Genomic DNA, 23,603 nt, shown 5'->3' on the forward strand with positions numbered 1-23,603 from the left:
AAAATCGTATTATTAAGGGTCGTTAAAATACATTAGTTTATAAAAATAATTAAAAGTGACGATTACCACTTTCATCAATTTCGTGAAAAATTGATTTCCGAAAAAAATAAACATGCTATCTAAGTTTGCGAACACCCCCGTTTTTTTAAATCGAATTTTTCATATAAAAAACGAACGTCTTTTAAAAGACGCATTTAAGACCACTTTTAGAAATAGGACAAGACGTCTATTAAAAGACGCGTTTTAGATGCATTATAGCAAGAAGAGAAAGACGTCTTTTAAAAGATATATTTTAGATAACTTTTAGATGTCTTTTAAAAAGACGTCTTTTGAAGATCTAAAAGACGTCTATTAAAAGACGCGTTTTAGATGCATTATAGCAAGAAGAGAAAGACGTCTTTTAAAAGATATATTTTAGATAACTTTTAGATGTCTTTTAAAAGACGTCTTTTGAAGATCTTCTAAAAGACATCTAAAATGCGTATACTACAAGATTCGAATTTATTTACTTTCAAAAGACGTATAAAAGGTGTCTTTTGAGAGACGTTCTTAAGAAGATGCATTAAAGATATCTTAATAGCGTTTTCTAACAGAAGATTTAAAAAAGACATTTTAAGACGTCTTTAAGACGTCTTGTGCCGGTTGGGGGGGGACACGGCGGGGGTGGGGGGATTGGGGGACTCTTCTATCGTTGATTTAACGGATATGATCCATGATTTGACGTAAAATGGTAAAGTGCTAAGGGATTTTATGGACTCTTCTATCGTTGATTTAGCGGGTATGATCCATGATTTGACGATGATGACGATGTGATTGCACTAACATCCGCATTTTCCTATCTCTCGTGCAACCACGTGATTTACCTGTAAGGCCTTTAATAGGCGGCAAAAGGCCGCATTACAGACTTTAAAGGCATGTGTTCATGCAGTTGACGGCGTTCCAAAGCCATGGCGCCAGGGAAAACGCCTTAGAACGTCGTAGCCAGTTCAGAGTGAAAGGACTAGACCAATGGTAACCTGCTCAAGAACGCGGAACCACGTGATTTACTTGTAAGGCCTTTATTTGGCAGCAAAAGACCGTATTGCGGGCTTTAGAGGCGTGGGCTCGTAGTTGTCGGCGTTCCAAAGCAATGGAGCCAGAGAAAACAACTTAGGACGTCGTAGTGCATTGAGAGTGGAAGGACTAGACCAATGGTAACCTGCGCAGGCACGCAGAACAACGTGATTTACGTGTAAGGCATTTAATAGGCGGCAAAAGGCCGTATTTAGACCTTAGGCCGTATTTAGACCTTAGAACGTCGTAACCAATTGAGAGTGGAAGTTACCAAAGCGGTGAAAGATCATTGACGTCACCACCTCGTTTCCAAGTTATTTTGCCTGAAAGTTTTAAGTGCACTGTAATGGCTTCATTAATTTAATATAGGATATTGACGTTAAAGTAGTGTTATGAAAACCGCGGTTGACGGTTAAAGATGGCGGACGTCTCCAATGCCAATTGATCGGAACAAAGTAAATGATCCGTCATGCAAGTTTCAATTAAGTGTCAAAACGCGAAGAATTAATTGAAGTAACGACGAAACATCATTTTCACAGTTTATTGGATAAAAATGGTTAAAAGAGGTCATAAGCAACCATCGTCATCGAATTCAAGAATTGATAGTGTTGAGCAGAGTCAAGAGACTTTTCCGTGTATGAAATGTCACCGAAAGTTTAAAACATATAGAGGTTTGGTACAGCACTTGAAGTATTGTAAAGTGTTGACACAGAACATTGCACAAACACAACAGGATACAAATCAACAACGTAACGTTCCCGAAGACGCAACTTCATCTCAACATCATTTTGCTGATGCTCCAGAGAAGTTTTATTGGAGTAATGTTAAAGGAAGTGAAGCAGTCAATGACATCGAGGAATGTTACAGCAGAATTGTTTATTGGAAACGAAACTTGTTTATGCTGCCTAATGGAAACGCAGGTAAATCCTACATACGTGAGACCACAAGATTGCTCAATGCGTGGATTGAAAACACACCTGTAAGAGCTATAGCATTAAAAGCTATACATATCATGCCTGCTCTGCTGCTGCAAAAACCATCACAAGCATCGAAATCTAAGGAGCACGTAGAAGCATTAAACAGACGTCTAACACAATGGTTTAAAGGAGATTTTATGAGCTTAATGGATGAGGCACAGACGATTCAAAGCCGACTACCTAAAGTAATAAAAAAGCAAGATATTGCAGTTATTTCAAGGAAGTTCCGGAACCATATGCAAAAAGGAGATGTTCATAAAGCGATTAATGTGGTGACGAACAATATGTCTGGAGGAATACTTCCTTTGAATGACGAAACTCTTGAAATGCTAAGACAAAAACATTCTGAAGGAAGTGAATCATACGAAGACACGCTGATACAAGGTCCGATCAAATCAGTTAATGCCGTTGTATATGACGTCATTGACGAAGACATGATAATGCGAGCAGCGAAGACAACAAAAGGCGGCTCCGGACCATCTGGAATGGATGCGAATGGATGTATCAAAATCATAGCGTCTAGAGTTTATGGCGACACTGGAACAGATTTACGGAAAGCGATAGCTAAGTTTGCAAGAAGACTTTGCCATGAAGAAGTAAACGATAATTCTTTAGAGGCGTATTTAGGATGTCGTCTTGTGCCTTTAGACAAGAACCCTGGTCTTAGACCTATCGGAGTAGGAGAGGTTTTAAGACGCATTATTGGAAAAGCCGTGATGTACGCATCAAAGAATGATGTTATTGAATCTTGTTCAAAAATTCAAATGTGCTCCGGTCATGAATCTGGGTGCGAAGCTGCTATACATGCAATGAAAGATGCATACTCTAGTGAAGAAGCCGAATGTGTCTTATTAGTTGATGCTGCAAATGCCTTCAATAGCTTGAACCGTAGTGCAACACTTCATAATACCAAGATCATTTGCCCGATTCTAGCAACATACATCAACAACTGCTACATAAAGCCTGCGAGACTTTTTGTGATTGGTGGAACTGAACTGAGTTCAAGAGAAGGTACCACTCAAGGCGACCCGTTGGGGATGGCCATTTACGCAATAGGACTCACACCATTACTTGATAGAATGAAAAACATTGCTGATATTGATATGAAATTGGTAGCTTTTGCTGATGACTTAACAGCTGTTGGAAATTTTTCCACCATTCGGAAATGGTGGGACGAGCTCATTGTGGAAGGCCCAAAATTTGGTTACCAACCACAGCCAAAGAAATCATGGCTAATTGTGAAAGATAAGAACATTGAAGGAGCAAAAACACACTTCAAAGAAACAAATATCCAAATTACATGTACAGGAGAACGACATCTCGGAGCAGTTATTGGCAGTGAGACTTTTCGAAAAGAGTACGTTGAAGACATTGTCGCGAAATGGGTGAAAGAAATCACACTAATTTCAGAAATAGCTGTTATCGAACCACAAGCAGCTTACACATGCTATGTTAGTGGATATCAACATCGCTTCACATACTATTTACGGACCATCCCAGAAATATCATCATTACTGCGACCAGTGGAAAGTGTAATAAGACACCAACTGTTGCCGGCTATTACTGGTGGTCATATTGTAAACGATGTAGAGAGGGAGCTAATGTCCTTGCCACCACGTCTCGGGGGTCTAGGAATAAAAATCCTTGAGAATGTTTCTGACACAGAATACGAGAATTCTCGGAAAATGACGACGGAGCTCGTAAATATTCTTCTCAAACAAAATGAAAATGCGAACGAGATCAGCAAAACGAAAAGCCAAATAAAGTCTGAGAGAAATAAAAGCCATCAAAACATTCTGCAAGGACTATTGTCACAAATGGATGAAAGTGCTAAGAGGCAGAACGAAGCAAATCAGGAAATAGGTGCGTCAAAATGGTTGACGACTCTGCCAATAAAAGAGAGTGGTTACTACCTCACAAAGGAGCAGTTTTTCGACGCATTGAGAATTCGATATAACTGGGAATTACCCAGGTTACCATTTGAATGTGCATGTGGCTCAAAGTTTGATCTTGCTCATGCGTTATCCTGCAAAAAGGGTGGGTTTGTCACACAACGTCATAACGAAGTTCGTGATATAACTGCTCAGCTTTTGAAAGAAGTGTGTAAAGACGTACGAATTGAACCGATGCTTGCTCCACTACAAAACGAACGCTTTGACCAGAAAAGTGCGATCACAACCAATGAAGCTCGATTAGATGTTAGCGCACTTGGTTTCTGGATTCCTGGCCAACGGGTATTCTGCGATGTCAGGGTCTTTGACCTTAACGCCCAGAGGTATAGGAACACAGAAATCAAACGTTGCTATGAAAGAAATGAGCAAGAAAAGAAAAGGTTATACAACGAAAGGGTTTTGCAGGTTGAAAATGGTTCTTTTACACCTTTGGTGTTTTCTACACACGGTGGGTTAGGAAGAGAATGCAAGAGATTCTATCAACGTCTTGCTGAGTTGATAGCAGATAAACGTGGTATACCAACGTCTATCGCTACGACGTTTGTCAGAACGAAAATTTGCTTTTCGTTACTCCGATCGACATTGCTATGCCTGCGTGGATCAAGATCATTGCGGCGGGATGTTAACATATCTGATATCGACATGTCTTTGACCAACACACTATCGGAAATAAGGGAATTCCGATAGCCGAAATAGTATTATATATTATATATTTTGAGCGGCGGTCTCTCGCTATAGAAATAGACCAAAACAAAATTATATAAAATAACGTATGTTTGAATTTTCAAGGTATCAAGCCGAATAAACGGATGATACTATGTAATTTTATAATTTCTAAATATAATATAAAGTAGTGTTATTTTCGTCCCACCGTAACGTTAGATAGATTACCAAATCGGACATCATAAGTTTTTCGGCGACATCAAAAGAAAAAGAACACATCCACTTTGCCTGTTACAGACACACAGACAGACAGACTGTCCGTATTATGATAAGAGACAAGTAGACTAGGCCCGTGGAAAAATCCACTTTAAGGCAAAAAAATAATTAAAAAGTTCTGTCATTTGATTTCAACATTTCAAACTGAAATGTCGGAAAAGCAATGAGCAAGCAGTAAATTTCAAATCAACAAAAATAATTTTGAAAGCATGGTTCCTCCTCACACAAGTTTACATTAAATGTAGAACACAAAGGTTTCTGAGGAGCAAATCAAAATATGAACAAAAATCAGTTCAATTGGCATGTTCTATATGGATATGAAACCCATCAAATTCAATTCAGAAAAAGCAGTCTTTTCAGTGCATACAAAAATACAACTTGTGTGGATTATCAATTTTTTTTAGTATATATACTTGCATATGGTCCTCCCTCACAACAGTTAAACAGTTTCAGTCTGAACATTCAGTAATTTTTCATTATCACCAAATATTTATTCCCGCAAAATTTTGTGAAATTCTTAACAAAAACAAAAACATGAAATCGTGGACTTTTTTTCCAGCAAAACTGACATTACTTACAGTTAGTTTAAAGTTTAAAAAAAGTTTATAACACAAAATATAAAAAAATCAACTTACACAACAGCTCACAGTCTAAATGTAGAAAAATCTGTTCTTTTAGTATTTTGCATGTGGTTTTTTTCCACAACAGTTTACACAGCATTAAAAATACAGCAATTGCAATACAAACAATATAAACTGCAGCCATACTATTCTCTCCTGTGAAATTTTAACCACAAATGTCAAAAACCCAGGTAAATTTCAAAATGTCAACAACCTTTGTAAAAATATCAACCACCACCCTTGTAAAAATATATAACCTGGTAATTTACGGAGCATGAAGGTAATATTAGATAAGTCAGATACCCAGTTAATTATAGTTATCTTCCATCAGGCGATTTTAAAGATACTGGAAAGCAATAAGGCTGGACAGTTCCACCTAAAAAGTAATGGTAGTGAAGATGAATTAATCCACTGTTCCAGCTATTGAGAAATGCTGATGAACTGAACGAAAACCCCTTCGCGCCATCTGACTGCTGAGATGTCGAAGAGGCAAATAATGAAGAAAATTCAATAGACGTAGTTGAAGATGAAGGCGACTATCTCAATATTGAAGATTTGTAAAAACCTTGTAAAATGGATCTAGCATGTCAAAAACAATTTTTTCATAAACGCACTTCTTTTATTAATGCCCCTACTCTAATCAACCTCTAATCTAATCCTCTAAACATCTTAAATTTTTTATTAACGCCTAGGGCGTTGAATAGAGAAAATACGGTAACTGTATTTTTCGTCTGCGTTACCATAACCTGCAAATTCGCCATTATGAATGCAGCGTTTTCGTAACAGCGTGGCCATGTGATGAGAAAAGGTAAATTTTAATGAAATCTTTTGGCTTTTTTGGAGATGCCGAATCAGAAAGAAAGTAATAATTATTGAATTCTTTATCCAAACCAGATATATTTTCGATATAGGAAAAGTCTGCCTCTGGGCTTTGCCCCAGGAACTATCAAGTCTCTACACTTTCTTACCCAATTATCCCCCTCCATTCTTTCCAAGTGCCCCAGCCAATTCAATCTTCTTATCTGGATAACATCTCTAATTCTACGGATACTTAGCCTGCTTCTTAGCTCATCTGAACTCTTTCTGCGTCTCAGACTGGCGTTACACATTCACCTAACCATTCTCATATCATTCCTTTCTAAACGGTCAAGATCTTCCTGCTTCACTGCCCATGTCTCACTACCGTACAACATAACACTTCTTACACAGGCCTCGTACAACCTACCTTTTACCTCAATTGACAAGACTCTGCTAGTCAACAAAGGAAGTAACTCTCTGAACTTTTTCCAAGCAGAACCTATCCTTCAAGTAACACTTCTTCCAACACCCCCTTCACTGCCCAACATATCACCTAAGTAACAGAAGTTCTCAACTATCTCTAACGAGCCACTGTTGTACATCATTGAAGCTGGAAAAACTTCATTCTCTATAATCTCACCTTTGCAACGCTTACATACAAACTGAATGTCAGCTCTTAACATTCCACCAATACTACTGCAATTCTTATGTACCCCATGCTTGCAAGTCTGACAAAAAATTAAGTTACTACCAACCCCTTTCCTGCAAACTCCACAAGGCCACTTTCCAACTACAAGGTCACACTTGGCTGCAATGCTACTAATCATGACTTTAGACTTTGCTGTGTTCACCCTTAGCCCTTTCTTTTTTAGTCCTTTCTTCCACTTCTCAAACTTTTCAACTAATTCTTCCATCGACTCTGCTATGAGAACGAAATCATCTGCATACAATAACTCCCATGGACAACCTGTTCTGAACTCCATCGACAGCGCTTCTAGGACTAGAACAAACAACAAAGGACTAAGTACAGAACCCTTATGTACACCAACATTTACACTAAATTCATCACTAAGTGAATCGTTAATCCTGACACGAATTCTAGCATTGCTGTACATAGACTGTACCATTGTAACTAGCCACTCATCCACACCTAATTTTCTCATAGCCCACCAAATAACTTTACATTGCGCTCTATCAAAAGCTTTCTCTAAATCTACAAAGGCAAAATAGAGATTCTTTCTCTTTCCTAAGTACTTTTCCTGAAGCTGTCTGAGTAAAAATATTGCATCTGTAGTGCCACGGCCTGGAACAAAACCAAATTGCATCTTATCTATATCAATTCTTTCTCTAAGTAACTTATCAATCACTCTTTCAATAACTTTCATTACTTGATCAACCAACTTCAAACCTCTATAGTCAGGCCTGGTCAGGAGACGCGTGCGATTGCATGCGCACACGCCCACACACGCACAAAAAGGTTTACGCGAGCGATTTATCGCTCACGTAAGAGACTATTTATCAGAATTTTCCAGAGATCCTACGATATATTTTTTTTCACATTTTAAGAGAATCTACTAAATAAGCGGCACCAAAAACACAAAGCTTATGAAGAATGATTGTGTTATTATGAAGAACATGAGGTAAAGAAAACATTAAGGTCGGCTCCTTTCCTTCATGCTGACACTCTTATGCTTGGCTGGTGCATTACACTGAGACTGGAACGAAAGACGTAAGACCATTTGGAACCATGCCACAAGTCAGTCCGACCTTCATCGTCACAGAGAATACTGCGAGAAGAGTTCGGACGAATGTTCTCGTGATGTATACCAAAGAAAAAACATGTTGAATAAAGTTTTAAAAATATAGCAAATCTGCCAACACATCATTGCGTTCTTCATGTTAAACTGTGTCAGTGACAAGCATTTTCGAAGCATGTCACCGGTGACTTCTGCGATATACAACCTAATGGTGCCCTAACCTAATAAGTTCATCTAGAAACATAAAAAGCCAGTTGGCAGTGAACTATTAACTTAACAAAGTTCACCATCCAGAAGGTATGTCATTAAGACTTGCACTCCATTTTCATTTGTCATCGTCTTAATGGATCAGTGCATCGAATTTATGAGAGGTCTAGCCCTAATAAAAGGTGAATGACAAAAGATATTGCCAGCTGCACAATTTCACTACAAAAAAATATTGCCGACACAATGCCGACGCAAATCAGTTGAAATGAATCTCACATCGTTTTATTGCCGACATAAAAAAATTCTAATTTTAAGGGCTCTCGATCGAGTGTTTTTGTTGATATATTTGATCAGCGACGACTGGATTATTTTTAGTTTTATTTTACAGATCAAGCATGTTGATGTCGTAACTTTTTGTTTCATTGACCACTCACCCAAACTAATTTGCACAAGCTTTTGTGATCGCACGTGGATCGCTCACGCAGATTAATTTACGTGAGCGATTTACCGCTCGCGGGGGTAAATTTTCCCGACCGGGCCTGTATAGTTACCTCTTTCTAATGCATCACCCTTGCCCTTGAAACAATTCACTATTACACTCGACTGCCACTCACTCGGAATAGCGCAATAGCTCTGAGTAGCACCATGTTAATGATAATACAATACAAGCTGTAGCAGTGTGTTGTGGCGCTGTAGATTAGTGGTTATAGCTTTCGTACTCTGTGCGGGAGACCGGGGTTCGATTCCTCTTGACGGCGATTCAACATGGGCGAGTGAATGTTACCATAGCCCCGGGTTAACCCAAGCCATGTGAGGGAAATTGGGGAGATGGCACACTGTGTGGGCCGTTGGATGTTGCCAGGAGTTGTCTAGTAGAGCGTGGGCCCTACTAATTGGGTCTGCGTAGCTCAAAATGAGCATTAAATACTCTAGGACTCTCCATCTAAGCCATGGCCCCTCCTGGAAATAATAGACAGGGTATATCCCTCGATATTTGTGAGGCTAGCCATGTAAAATATGCACATCTATCTATCTAGCAGTCAGGAGACTGGCCACTAGCAAAAGCTAATCTAAGGAGGCCACCTTTAGGTATAGTTTCAAAACTATTTTTGTTTATGAGCAATATGGAAAAAATAAAAATTTTAAGAGTTGTAAATTTGGAGAGTGTTCCAGTGTTTTATTGCTTCATAGTGAATAGAATCCGTACCATATGTTAAAGTCCTAATAGATGGTATAGAAAGAAGTTTGTAGGAGCATCCTCTAGTTACAGTACAGTCCAGATGTAAGCATACGCGCACGCTCAACTTGCAAAAAAAATTGCTTTCATTCAAAAAACAATAGGATAGCGAGTTCCTTTCAAATTGTGCGAAATTAATTGCTTCGTGTTAAAAACAAAAGCATAGCAAGAATCATTGTTTATAAACAATACTCTGCGAGAGAAAAAGTTAAACACGAAGGCCATTGAATTTATATTTTTTTAACAACGAAACTAATTATAGTAACGCGATTTTAATCTCGATATATATAAAAAACACAAGCTATTTTAAAAAACAACAAATCCAATGATCTAAATAATTAAAAAAAAAATAAGCAAGGAGGTTTAAAAGAGAAGGAGACACATCTTCGCAAAAACATTTCTATCGCCGTTTTTCGTTTTTAAACTTTTAAAAAATTGATCTAAAAAAACATTTCTATCGCTGTTTTTCGTTTTTAAACTTTAAAAATGCGATCTAAAAAAACATTTCTATCGCCGTTTTTCGTTTTTATACTTTTAAAATGCGATCTTAAAAAAACATTTCTCTCGCCGTTTTTCGTTTTTAAACTTTTAAAATGCGATCTAAAAAAACATTTCTGTCGCCGTTTTTCGTTTTTAAACTTTTAAAATGCGATCTAAAAAAACATTTCTATCGCCGCTATTCATTTTTAAACTTTTAAAAAGCGATCTAAAAAACTTTTCTATCAAAATTAAAGTTTCAATCTTTGTTAAAATATAATAATTTCTATCGCTTAAGAGCTTTACTTAATCCGTGCAACCAACAATGCCTTCTTGCTAGTTTATTTAGTTTCCATGCAAAACTTTTATTTAATAAAACTATTAAACAATGGCTCTTCGTGTCACATTGATAGAGTTGATAACATTTGCGATTATGCTATTGGAAATAGTTATGTTAACACTATTTAACAATAGTTACGCGCAGTTATAATAAGCTATTTTTTCTTCAATAATCTTTTGTTTATTACGTTTATATAGATATATATAGATATAGATATATATATGTAACAAGCGTACTAAGTACTTTAATTTCTTTTTCATTAAAGAGTGCTCAATAAGATAATAGAGCAAATACAGTGTGTAGAATGAAAAAAACAACTTCGTTTGGAACTCAAAGTTTCATGCGTTCTTTGAACACAATCTTCAGCCAACTGACTAAAAATTTACAAAGTTTACGTTTAATATTCAATATCATGTTCTCACGTATATGCAATGACTTCATTTGACGTCAGTCATTAGTGTCAAAATTGGCCAACAAGAATTTGTTTTGGTGTCTACATTTTGATATAAGTTTATTTTTTCTGGTTCAAAAGGTTGTTTCCTTTAAAGGTTAAAATTTCATACTTTTCGTTAAGGCAGAGGTTACAGTTTTTTAAATTGGGTTTATACGTGGAACATTTTTTGATAATTTTCCATCGAATTTTCGGGTTTCCTTTTTCTTCTTCAATCGCCATACTTCTTTTGATAAAGTATAGTATAGTGTATTCTGACAATAATTTCAGGTTACAACAACCTTTAGGGTCAGCTCATAATAAATAGATAAAAAACAAAAACAAAAAAAACCCCAAAAAAACCAGAAAATAAAAATAATTAAATAATAAACTCCCTGGACAAGAATGGAAGCTCGGTAAAGAACATGGATAAGATTTGAATAAACCTTATAGCAGCTACCTAAAAGGAATTGAACAAGGAGGCTTCTCAGTCAATTTGAGTAAATACATTTACACTGCGATTTCAAATACATCTGTGTACCAGGTATGAAATACTAGGATTTTAAATTTTTAATACTTTTTAAAATGTAATTGGTAAAATATTTAACTTTGCTTTAGATTATAAATAAAATTTGAAAAAAAGGCAATTAAAAAAAAATAATGATCGCAAAACAATCAAACAAACACAAACAAACAAGAAAAGAGTATGATAATAACGAAATTAGTGAGGTTAATCTGAAAAAAAAAAAAATAAAAAAAAATAAATAAAAAATTGTTCAAACACCCCATTCACAAAGACACTCCTCCCTATCTAATATATGAAATTAGTAATATCCAGATCATAATAATATAATTGGTCTTTATCAGACCATAATTTGTCTAGCTTCATTTTAAATTGATTCACTGTGTTACATGACACTGTGTCCTCAGGTAAAGAATTCCATAAAGTCACTACAAGATTCGTGAATGAGAACTTTCGCAAATCCAAGCTACAGCTTCTTTTAAAAAGTGCTTTATCGTGTCCTCTGGTGTTAGACAATTTTGGCAATAACAAGTTCTCAGTAACAGCTTCGTCATAAACATTATTAGTTATCTTGAATGTCTCAATCATATCTGCTCGATATCTTCTGTAGAATAATGAGGGAAGTTTCAGTAACCTGAGCCTTTCATCATATGTTAAATCCTTCATACCTGGGAGCATTTTCGTAGCTCTACGTTGTACGTTTTCCACAATCAACATGTCCTTTTTCAAGAATGTACACCATACTGTGTTAGCATACTCAATATGTGGTCTGACAAGGGATGTGAACAACAAGACAAAGTTTTCATTATCCATATAGTCAAATGTCCTTCGAATCAAGCCCATAATCTGATTTGCTTTTTTAACCTTTGATGAAATGTGGTTTGAAAATACCAAGATCTTCTTCACAACTTGTATTTCTAAGGGCGGAACCATTCATAACGTAATTGCATGGACTTGATAGTCTATTTTTTGTAGTTATTCTCATTGCAACACATTTATCTGGATGAAATTTCAACAGGGTATTATTAGACCACTGCACTATACTATTTAGATCTTCTTGTAGTTTGCGAGAGTCCTCACTCGAAAATATTTTACGAAATAATTTATTATCATCAGCAAATAAGAATATATCCGAGTATTGAACTTCCTGTATTATGGTATTAATGTAAATCACAAACAAAATTGGTCCTAACACAGATCCCTGTGGAACCCCACTAATCACTTCAGCCCAGTCTGACTCTTCACCATTTATCACCACGCGTTGGAATCGGTTTGATAGAAAGTCCTTGAAACTGAAGTATTGCTATCAACCTATTGTGTGGTACTTTATCAAAGGCTTTCATAAAATCACAATAAATTACATCTACTGCTCCCCCACTATCAAGAATCTCAGTCCACTTATCCAAAACTTTGATTACCTGTAGTACTGTGGATCTTCCAGATATAAACCCATATTGCTTATTAGACAACAAACCATTATCTACCAAAAATTTCACGAGTGCATCTTTAATAAATGATTCAAGGATTTTACATAAAATTGATGTTAAACTTACAGGACGGTAGTTTGTTGGTAAGTTCTTGTCTCCTTTTTTGAATATAGCACTAATATTAGTAACTTCCATTTCTCAGGTACAGTTGCAGATATCAAGGAATTGTTAAAAATTTCAGTTATTGCTGGCGTTAATACATCTGCAAGCTCTTTCAATACACGTGGATGCATATTGTCGGGTCCAGGGGACTTAGAAATATTGAGGTTACATAACTTGTCATACACCATTTTTTCTGTTATGGTAATACTAAGACTATTCACAATGTTTGGTTTATTCTTTGGCGTCCAAGTCCCTGGTGGTTCTGATGTAAATACACTTGCAAAGAATTCTGATAAAGTGTCGACTTTTTCTTTACTTGACTCAGCTAATTTACCATCAGTTCTTTTTAAACTGGGTATTTCTGATTTAGATTTGCGCTTGTTGTTAACATATTTCCAGAACTGTTTTGGGTTTTTCTTAGCAGCTTTAGATATAGACTTTTCTGTGGCTTTAACACATTTTCTTGTTAAATTTCTGAGTTGATTGCTTATTTTACGGTATTCTAAATAATCCTGTCCATCCCTTGTTTGTAAATATTTTTTCCACAACTTATGCTTTTTTCTTAGTTTGGCTAATGCATTTCTGTCCAAAGGTGCTTTGTGTTTCTTTTGGCTATTTACTTTACTGCGAGGAATAAATTTATTACAAGCTTCCGTGAGAGTTTTACTTAATATATCCCACTGCAGATTTTAAATCGCTCATCGAATAATTTGTCCATACTGGTATAATCACCTTTATGATATTGTGGAACAGATTTTTTCCTTATTTCATTCACTTCACATTTAAAAACCACTTCTACCACGGAATGGTCACTTTTGCCGAGAGGAGAAAACGTGTTACAAGTTTCTATAAAATCATCGTCATTTGTAATGACAAGATCAAGTATTGATGGGTTATTATTTCCTCTCCCTCTGGCGGGTTTTGTAATCAACTGATTGAAGTAGCAGTCTCTTAGACATTCAATAAAATTCAAGCTCTCTTCATTACCATGGGCCGTCCAATTATCCCAGTCAATTTTTGGATAATTAAAATCACCATTTACTAATATGTGACTGTATCTAGGAGCAGACAAAGCTCTTAACAACCCATTGATTTTAAGGGTATTATCTGCAGTGCTTTTGGGGCTTCTGTACACATATACAAATAAAAAAATATCTGACCTATAAAGTTTTATTTCCAATGCCAATACTTCAACAGGTGGATCATCAACAATATCACGTAAGTCTATAACATTGTACTTGATAGATCTTTTAATATAAACAATAATTCCACGACCAACATCAGTGTTAATTAAAACAGGTTCTAAGGAGTAGTTTGCAATCTGATATTCCACAAGTGACAGTGTACGGGAATAACTTTTGGGTTTTACTTCAGATATGGCAATTATATCAGGCTGTTCATGTAGTCTAGCTTCCAGATCTTGTTTTTTGAATTTAGTAAAAACGTCTGAATTTGTACTCCAGATTTTCAATGATTTTCTTGAGTAATGGCCTGTTTGATTTTTATTTTTACTATTTTGCGATTCCACGGTGGACCTCTCACCTTGTATATGAAGTTTTTTGGAACATCACTTGTGTACGGCTCATTTTATTTGCCTGAGTTAGCAATTCTTTGTCCTTCTTTCGTTCCTCCACGGACATATCATGAGCAACACCTATTGATTGCAAATCCTGAGGACAGTCCTCATTTCCAAGTTTTTTACAATTGCTCATAATATTGGATTTTATATTGATACTAGCAAACTCAACTTTTAGCGGCCTATGTTTAGGCATTTCCACAGGAACAGTCTGATTATCATTGTCACTACTTTGTTTATCAACATTACCCAGTCTGCTACATTTAAATTTTACATCTATTCTTTCACAAAGAAAATCAACTAAATTAGTAACTATTGCCTTGTCACGTTCTTTTCTGTCATTATCAGTTGACTCATTAAGGTTAAAAATAATAATGTTTTTCTCTCTGCATAAATTGTCATTGACTGCTTCAGTTATTTGTAAAATAACATCCTTATTGGAATTCTGCACAAGAGGCTTTTCCTGAGTGACACTTGCTTGAATATCATTATTGACAACGTTTTCACATGCATCAATTCTAAGTTTTTGTTCATTTAACTGTACTTGCAATTGAGAAATGTTATTAGTAATATTGGTTGTATCCACTTTGCTTGTCAGATCTTGTTCAAGTTTTGTGTAATTTTCTTCTAATATTTCAAGTCTATTTATGATACTACTCAAATATTCATTGTTTTTTTCCTCAATTTCTATGTCTGTTGAAATAGCTTGCATGGCAGGATTTAAACAAGTTGTACAAAACCACAAACTTCCTTTTACGTCATTAATTGATTTTAAAGATTCTCGAGTAACATCACTACATACTGTACAATAGCATCTACCACATCGACTACATTTGATTTGGTCATCTTCTGATAACATCAATGTCACACAGATACCACTATCGCATTTTAATTTCTCACTTGTATTATTGACATCAGTGCTTTTGTTCAAATCATTTACATCATCAGTATATCGAGATGGAACTTTTTTTGGTCGAGTAGATCTCCATACCTGTGATTCATCCATAAGTGCGGGCCGACAAAGGTAACCTTGTCTCCTATCAGAACCAGCAAATGTGTGATGCCTCCTTCAGCTTTGAGAAACCCAAACGCAACCAACCAACTTCTGGGTGTATCTCAGACTAAGTTGTCTCCACACCTGGCTTTCATCTTTAAGGTGCTTCACGAACTAATTTGTTTCCACACCTGCTTGATCTTAAACTTAAACTTAAACTCAGGGACCTAGAAATAGTGTGAGTTTTTTTCTGAGAGATAAAGCTGTATCATTCATGTATCAGTGTTGAATGATTTCTTATGGTTTGCGTAACGTTTTTTAAATGCCACTTTGCTAATGCCAATATAATTTGCCTCATACCGTGGATTTTCTTCAGACATCAGATTAGCTAGGTAAACAATGCATGGTGTTAGGCATTGGTGGTTTAGGGGACATTGTTCTTTTTTGATGCAGTTGCAGTTTTGTTCTTTTTGGGAAGGTTTGGTGTTAATAATGTTTTTATTATGGGCATCTATGTGTTGTTTCATGTTAGGCACGCAACTGTAACTTACTGTAACATTGTTTCGGTTGAATATTTTGTGATACTTATGTTTTCTAGTAAAATGTTTGTCGATTAGTGATAAAAATTGCTTTGCGATTCTTGTTTTAACATGTACGCTGTAGGGGGGATTAAACCAAATTATATTTCTTTTTCTGTTTTTTCTGTTATTGTTTTTCTGTTTGTTTGTGTATGTAACTTTTTTGGAATAACCTGAGTTTTTGAGCGCTTGTTCGTCGTAAGGTGTAGATTGGTAAAATATTTTTTCGTTTGCAGACAGTAGTAAAAGTCGTTCTTCTAAGGCTATTGGAACTTGTTTAATAATTGAAGGTGGATGGTTGGATTCTACGTTTATGTAACTGGTTTCGTCATTAGGTTTACGGTAAGGTTTATAGGTTCCGTTGTTTAAGTTGAAGGTACAATCCAAATAGTTTACAATTTTCATGTTACTCTGGATTGTTATTACAATTACCGCAGGAATAAATTGTGGCGGATTTTGCAACTTTAGAATCTAAAAGTGACCGATCCGCAAAAATTTTTGTACTTGACCGTAGAATTTGTCTGTAAAAATACATTATCAGACTATCAGAGATAAAGCTGTATCATTCATGTATCAGTGTTGAATGATTTCTTATGGTTTGCGTAACGTTTTTTAAATGCCACTTTGCTAATGCCAATATAATTTGCCTCATACCGTGGATTTTCTTCAGACATCAGATTAGCTAGGTAAACAATGCATGGTGTTAGGCATTGGTGGTTTAGGGGACATTGTTCTTTTTTGATGCAGTTGCAGTTTTGTTCTTTTTGGGAAGGTTTGGTGTTAATAATGTTTTTATTATGGGCATCTATGTGTTGTTTCATGTTAGGCACGCAACTGTAACTTACTGTAACATTGTTTCGGTTGAATATTTTGTGATACTTATGTTTTCTAGTAAAATGTTTGTCGATTAGTGATAAAAAAGACTTTCAAAGATGGTGGAAAACATTTCAAAAACACAGTTTTTCATAGCCAATTTAAAATTTTTGTACTTGACCGTAGAATTTGTCTGTAAAAATACATTATCAGACTTTTCGTACATATCCAAAATAATGGAGTTCTTGGTGAAAATCTGCTTCGCTCATTGCACAAAATGAAATTGCAGTTAGCTTACTCTTTTCTGCTTAATTGTGGAGGGGGGTTCAAATTGCACTTTTTCGAATTTTTCACCCCTAAAATCATTTTATAATGACCCCCCCCATTTTATCGAAATTTGAGAATGAGACCCACCTCATTTTATTATCACCCCCCCCCCCCCTCATAATAAGTTTTTTGGATATCACAAAGCAGCATCTTTTCTTATAATCAAAACACAGCTCTCTTTTGGAACGAATCTCAAGAACAAATACTATTTACAGGTTAAAAATAACAAATTTTAACAAAATGTTGGCACAGTTTATTTCTTAAACATGTCAAAAGCATTGTTATCTTTATTTTTAGTTGTTTCACTAGTAGTTTATTTATAGTTAGTCGTTTTAACCCCCCCCCCCCCCCCCCCCCCTCCCGCCATTTTACAGAAAATCTTGTAATACTCCCTTAGGTCATTATATTATGACTCCCCACTTTAAGAAATTTTTTCCCAGAGTACCCACCCCTTTTCTTATTCGACCCCCCCCCCCCTACAATTAAGCACAAAAGAGTATGGTTCTTGAGAAATTAAAAGTTTGAAATTGTTAACCTTTTCATATACACAGAAAACATGTTTTTTATCACACTTCTACGAAATATAAAGTTCTACTACTTCTATGAAGGCATGGAGAATTAGTGTCTACTATTTGATTCAGGGGTGTTAAAAAGATCGCACATGACTGAAGTGAATCTATGTACTCACCATATATTATGCTATATATAACAATTTATTATTATTGAACAAATATTTTGGTTGACTTACACAGCAATATATGCGTACTTTAAGGGTTTTAGGAAACTTTGCAAATTTAAGATGACAAACACTATTTTTTTTCTTTAATACGGTCTTGAAATATTTAGTAACATTATCCTCATAATTTACTTTATGGGGTATTAATTTGGATTGTGAAATTGAAAATGGAGCGTTTGATGGTCCCTAAATTTCGCGAATTTTCCTGCTTGCAAAAGTTTCTTCCCTTTGTAATTGATACATATAGATATAGAGCATTCCACATTTACAAAATTTTGTGTAATTTTTTTTCTTCTTTTCTTATAGGTCAAGCGGTTTACTTGGTTATTTGTTTACACACGTTTACTTTGTTACTATTTAATCTCTTGTCAGACTTGGACACTACCTTGATCTTACAATATACTTTACATATATATAACTTATAGGATAGATTTTTTTTACAATAAAAAATAATATAAAAAATTTATAGTTAGCAAGATAATTTTACTGTTTTTATGATCTAGGCGTATCATTGCTATTGCAACTTTCGGTTCAATCACTCAACTCAGTTCAGAACTACTGTTTCTGAAGAAATTTTCTCGCTCTTATTAAGACCAGCTCCATTCTGTTCAATTTTTGTGTAAATATTACTTTGGCTTTTCTAATGGCTAGTGACAGGGCATGTCAACCCAGATAAAATAGTAATGGGCTCATTTCATCAAGGTTATTCTAGATTTGGAGAATCAGCGGGTAGCCAATGGATGTGCAATGCTTTATGGGCCATCTGTTACTCTTCTATTGCGTCTATGCGTTACTGGACTGAATGGGATCTTCATCGTGTTTTGACACTAGGGAATGATCTTTATATCAGCCTAGGTTACACCAGTCAATATCTTGCTTTAGACGACCTGCCTAATTTAATTGCAACTGAAAACGGGCATATTCAAATTGAAAAGTCAGATTCCTATTTATTTGAACTTTCAAGAAATAGTACTTCTTTTCTCCGTGCCCATGAATATGCCAATGGTGGCATTATAGTTGCTGGCGGTTTCCGCACTTCGTATATATCGTGTAATGGGGTTGTGTATGTGTTTGACTCTCATAGTCACGATTTGCTAGGCTTACCACACCATTCCGGTACATCAGTTCTTTTGAAATTCAACTCTACCAGGGAAGCTGAGTCATACATTAAGTATTTATATCTATCACATTTTCAAAACGAAAGATTGTTCTGTGACTTGCAACATTTTAATATTAATATTACGGATGCTGAAAAAACATATTTGCAAAAAACATTTCAAAAAGGGAAAATTAATGCTCGAAAGAGTGAAAACGCCACACGAATAAATTGGAGTGACAAGATGCTCAATCCGACAGAAAAGGATCGTCTCAAAAAAGCTGCTTTGAATGCTAGTCTTTCTAAGGAGAAAATAAAAACTTTGAATGAAAAAAAGAGGGTTATGATGGCCGATTTCCGAGCAAATCTTTCCACAGAAGAAAAAGAAACTTTGAATAAAAAAATAGGGTTGCAATGGCTAATTTCCGATCAAAACTCTCCGCGGAAGAAAAAACAACTTTGAATAAAAAAGATAGGATCAGAATGGCCGCTTTCCGAGCACAGAATCGGGTTTACAAATCAAGGAATCGATTGATAGAGGCTTTCAAAGATCAAAAAGTTTTGATATTTAGATCATGAGATAGCATGAGTTGAAAAATTTCTACACAATAATTATCTCACGCTATCTCATAGTGGAAACCAAGCATAAGAAGTTAAACGTTATTTGAACTAATATCGTTATTCAGAGAATAGTGGGTATATTTTACTATTTTGAAGCGGAAGAAAATTTTCTTTCTTACTTTCCTGGACGAACAATTCTCACTCACAGATTTAAAGTTCTCAGTCGCGCTGACCTCAAGGCCTAAGGGTCTCTAGTTTAGCAATGACTTGAGCTTATTGTGATCAGTGGGACGTCCAAATTGTTTGTGCAGCTTAGAGCTACTTTTTTCTTCTCTTCCAATCACTTTTTCGATAGTATATTCACACTGAATATTACTTGTGGAGTATTTGTACTAACAGTATTTGTTACAATACTGTTTGCTTTGGTGTTAAAAAAATACAATAGTGGCCGTTTGAGGTATGTTGCAGTGGAATGTCTTTACATATTAACGGTATCACCTACAAAATCCAACTTACAATTTGCATCCTTTATACTATTTGAATGACTTTGAGCTTGCACTTTCTTGCAAACTTAGACCCTCCAGTACATTAACAGTCTAACCAGTAAAACAACCAGAATGTAATAATGCACAGTTGAGTGATTCTGACACAACTTGCTCCATAAAACATTGCTCCATAAAACATTGCTCCACACTTTTGTGAATAGTTGAACATGTACCTGTTCCTGTTGTTTCGATTTAGTGTCGGTCTGGGCAATTGTTCATGAAATCCATGATGGATTTGCAAGTATAGCATTGCATTCAGTGTCCGAATTTTACGACCAAGATCTTTGTCTACGTCCACATGTATAACTCCGACTCCTGTTGGGATTCTCCCCATACAAGTTTTCCTGTCTATCTCTTCTCTATCTTTAAATCATCACTGGGCGACTGATCGCTTACAGCCAATATTTGGCCTTGATCTGCTTTTTCATATCATCATATGTCAGGGAAGGAACAGTAACTCTAATAAGATCACAAGTAGATTTTGGTAAATTTGCACTTGCTCAATGTTAATGTTAAAACTTTTTAATTTTTGATTGAGCTGTTTAAATTTATTAACATAATCAGATATTGTCATTAACTTTGGTCGTTCAAATGTCACGAACTTTTTGTATGTATTAAGCATGGCTTGGTCTTCAGTAACACCATACAACTCTCTCAGCTTATTTTTTCACACTTTCAATCCGCCATGATCATCCTTTCACAAAGAAGCGCAGGCTTGACGAACTCTGCCACTCAAACCTCTATTAGTTAATGGCATAAGCCATGCATTTCAATCTGAAATATATAAAGTGAAGTAGTGACAAAGAAGACTGTTGTAAAGGATTGTCTTCCTTTGATAATTAATGATTAATTTGATAAATGACTGCTTTGAGTTGTTGTAAATTACAAAATCTGCCGCGATTTTTAACCTCAATTTCAGGACCATTTGTCTCTTTTTGGAATGGGAATGGCAAGATTTCAGTCTCATCAGGTGAAAAATAAACTGAGTTGAGTGTGAGATCGACAATGTCTAGTAGGGAAATCGTTAATGCGCATGCATGGAAATTGACTAAGAGATGGTAAAAGTAGTAGTAAGTAGCATACTTGCAGCCGAAACAGTCAGGAATGGTGTGCGATCGCACGCCTACATGCCCACACACGTCATGTTTGAATGTTCCCGTGCGATCTTCGCATGGCAAAAAAAAACACTAAGTACCTCTGGTGTGCGCTAATCGCACACCAAAATAAATATTCTGTTCAATGAAGGTTTAGGGGAATAATATACGTAGCGAGGCATGATTTAATTTGTCTATTTTTTAAATTTTCTATTTTTTTCTAAGTTTTCTTTTCTTCCTCAATTGACATAAATGATTAATGCCAATAATTGAATTAGAATTTGTGTGGCTTTTGAAATAAAATGGTTTAAATGACAAGCAAAAGAAACAGGTATGTTGCAAAACTACAAGCAAAACACGCAACTTTGCTTTCAGACCGACGTTTGAGTATGAAGCACCATGGAAGACGCCCGTGATAATAGATAATATATTCATCATCATCATCATCATCATCATCATCATCATATTAGTTGTATAAAAAATTCAGTGTTCTTTTAATGTATTTTACGGCAGTCTTATAAGAAAATCTTAATGTAAATACAAAATCTTTATACAGACTAGAGTTTAGTTTGTAGTATTCAAAGTCTTACAGAGCATTAAAATGATATATTTAAAGGGTGTTACGATAAGCGTACTCCACCCTGTTTATATTATTTTTCCGGAATGGTATTGACTTCCATTCGCCTTGCTGTGTTAAATATATATAATATTTATAACGGAGGAGGGTGTTACGAAGAAATTTTTTGTCTTGTCAATTGTAGCAAAAGCAACTAATTTTGTTATAAATCGTCATAAATTTTAGACTTTTGTTTAACCACGTAACTACTTTTATGATTACAAAGTTGCGTCTAATATTTTTAGCGAATATTTCCAGCATTTTTCTTCCTGGCGAGGCCTGAAACTTGTTTAATGGTTGATGTATTGGATGCGTGCTACTTTTTATCTCGTTTCCTTTTTATAGCTTTGCACCCAGTCTTTGAAGATTCAGATTCGCCAAACACAGATAAGAATTTACTCTACAACCATAGCCAAAGAAAAACGTTAAAAAGACAATAGAGGAATGTTAACATCTTTTGCTTGTCTTGAGAAAGGTTGAAAGAACAAAGCAATTTTTACAATCAAGTGCAAATTATTATTCCACTAGAACTTATCTTCATCCCTTTTTATTCAGTTCTTCCTTCGTATTTTATGTTTCATCAGCATAAGAAGCTGTGAACTCTTAACTTGAAAGTGATTCGACACTTGATTGGGATGATTGTAATGAATTTAAACCACTTTGAGAAGAAGATAATATGTACACAGTGTGATGTCACAAATAAAATATGTACGAATCAACTTGGTGTTTTTTCAAATATGGCAGTGACTATGTAATTATCGCTTATTAGGATAAAATTTGTACAAAAAAAAAACACTGAAGAATTTGTGCCATGTTGTTTTCCTGATATGTAAGAATGTTGTGATAACAAGATGACACATTTCGTCTTTTTTTAGGTTTTCTTGTTTGCTTACGCACTCACACCTTTTATTGTAGCTTTTGAAATGTCACATATACAGCAAGCCAAAAAAACTAACCCACCTAAAAATATTGCAATGTTACTGTGCCTTTTTTCTGTTTAACCTGACAGCGTATTTTAGCCTTTTAATCGTTTTTGCACATCTTTACTTTTTCCCTTTCCTTAATGGAATCTGGAATTTTTAGAAATTATTTGTGTTTTTATGTGAGAATTACTTTATTTTAGTTTTATACATAATAAAAATAACAAAGAATGAAAGCAATGATGAAAACAACGTAAGTTATATCTTTAAAGGGATTGTCCACTACAAAATAAATATTTGGTTACTGTAATCTTCACATGCTTTGTTACTAAGCTTCGACTATCTTGTTATTCAGGGCACACACAAAAAGTACTGGGTTAACACGTTTTAAGAACACTGTAAGGTCTTTACTATGATTGTTGTAATCCCAAAATTTCTTGAGAAGTCTTTACTCTCATGAAAGTAAAAAATCACTAATAAAAGTTAAATAAATGTAGTTTCTTATGGTACAAAATGTTTATTGATTTTTTGTTTGTTTTAATGCAATTAAAAAAAACGCTCAAAGTCAAAGCAAGTTCCAGTGCTTCCATTTTATGTCCTTTCGTTCAGCACAATCTTGCCTAGAATATGCTATCACATTTTGTTTTAAAATACATTGTTTGATTTCGTATTTTTTTTTATCAATATCTCATATTTTTAATTCCTAGGGCAATAACTTCACAGCATTTTTCAGGAGAGGCGTGCGATCGCACGCGCACGCCTGTACATGCCTAAATCGTTTCAGCATGTGGTTAATCGCACGCCTGAAAAATAAATATTGAGTTTTCAAAACCAACCTATAAAATCCA

At 35.3% G+C, this 23,603-nt stretch overlaps 1 protein-coding gene across 1 annotated transcript in view; it reads left to right on the forward strand.

The window, feature by feature from the left end:
* The first annotated feature begins 5,917 nt into the window (after nt 1-5,917).
* LOC130646928 (transducin beta-like protein 3) overlaps nt 5,918-23,603 on the forward strand; it is a 94,843-nt gene continuing 77,157 nt past the window's right edge. Inside the window, exons 1-2 of the mRNA XM_057452602.1 lie at nt 5,918-6,349; nt 22,959-23,008. Coding sequence (XP_057308585.1) covers nt 22,986-23,008 — 23 coding nt within the window. The 5' untranslated portion in view covers nt 5,918-6,349; nt 22,959-22,985. The remainder of the gene's footprint in view (nt 6,350-22,958; nt 23,009-23,603) is intronic.

This window comes from Hydractinia symbiolongicarpus, chromosome 6 (assembly GCF_029227915.1).
Source record: "Hydractinia symbiolongicarpus strain clone_291-10 chromosome 6, HSymV2.1, whole genome shotgun sequence".
Lineage (NCBI taxonomy): Eukaryota > Metazoa > Cnidaria > Hydrozoa > Anthoathecata > Hydractiniidae > Hydractinia > Hydractinia symbiolongicarpus.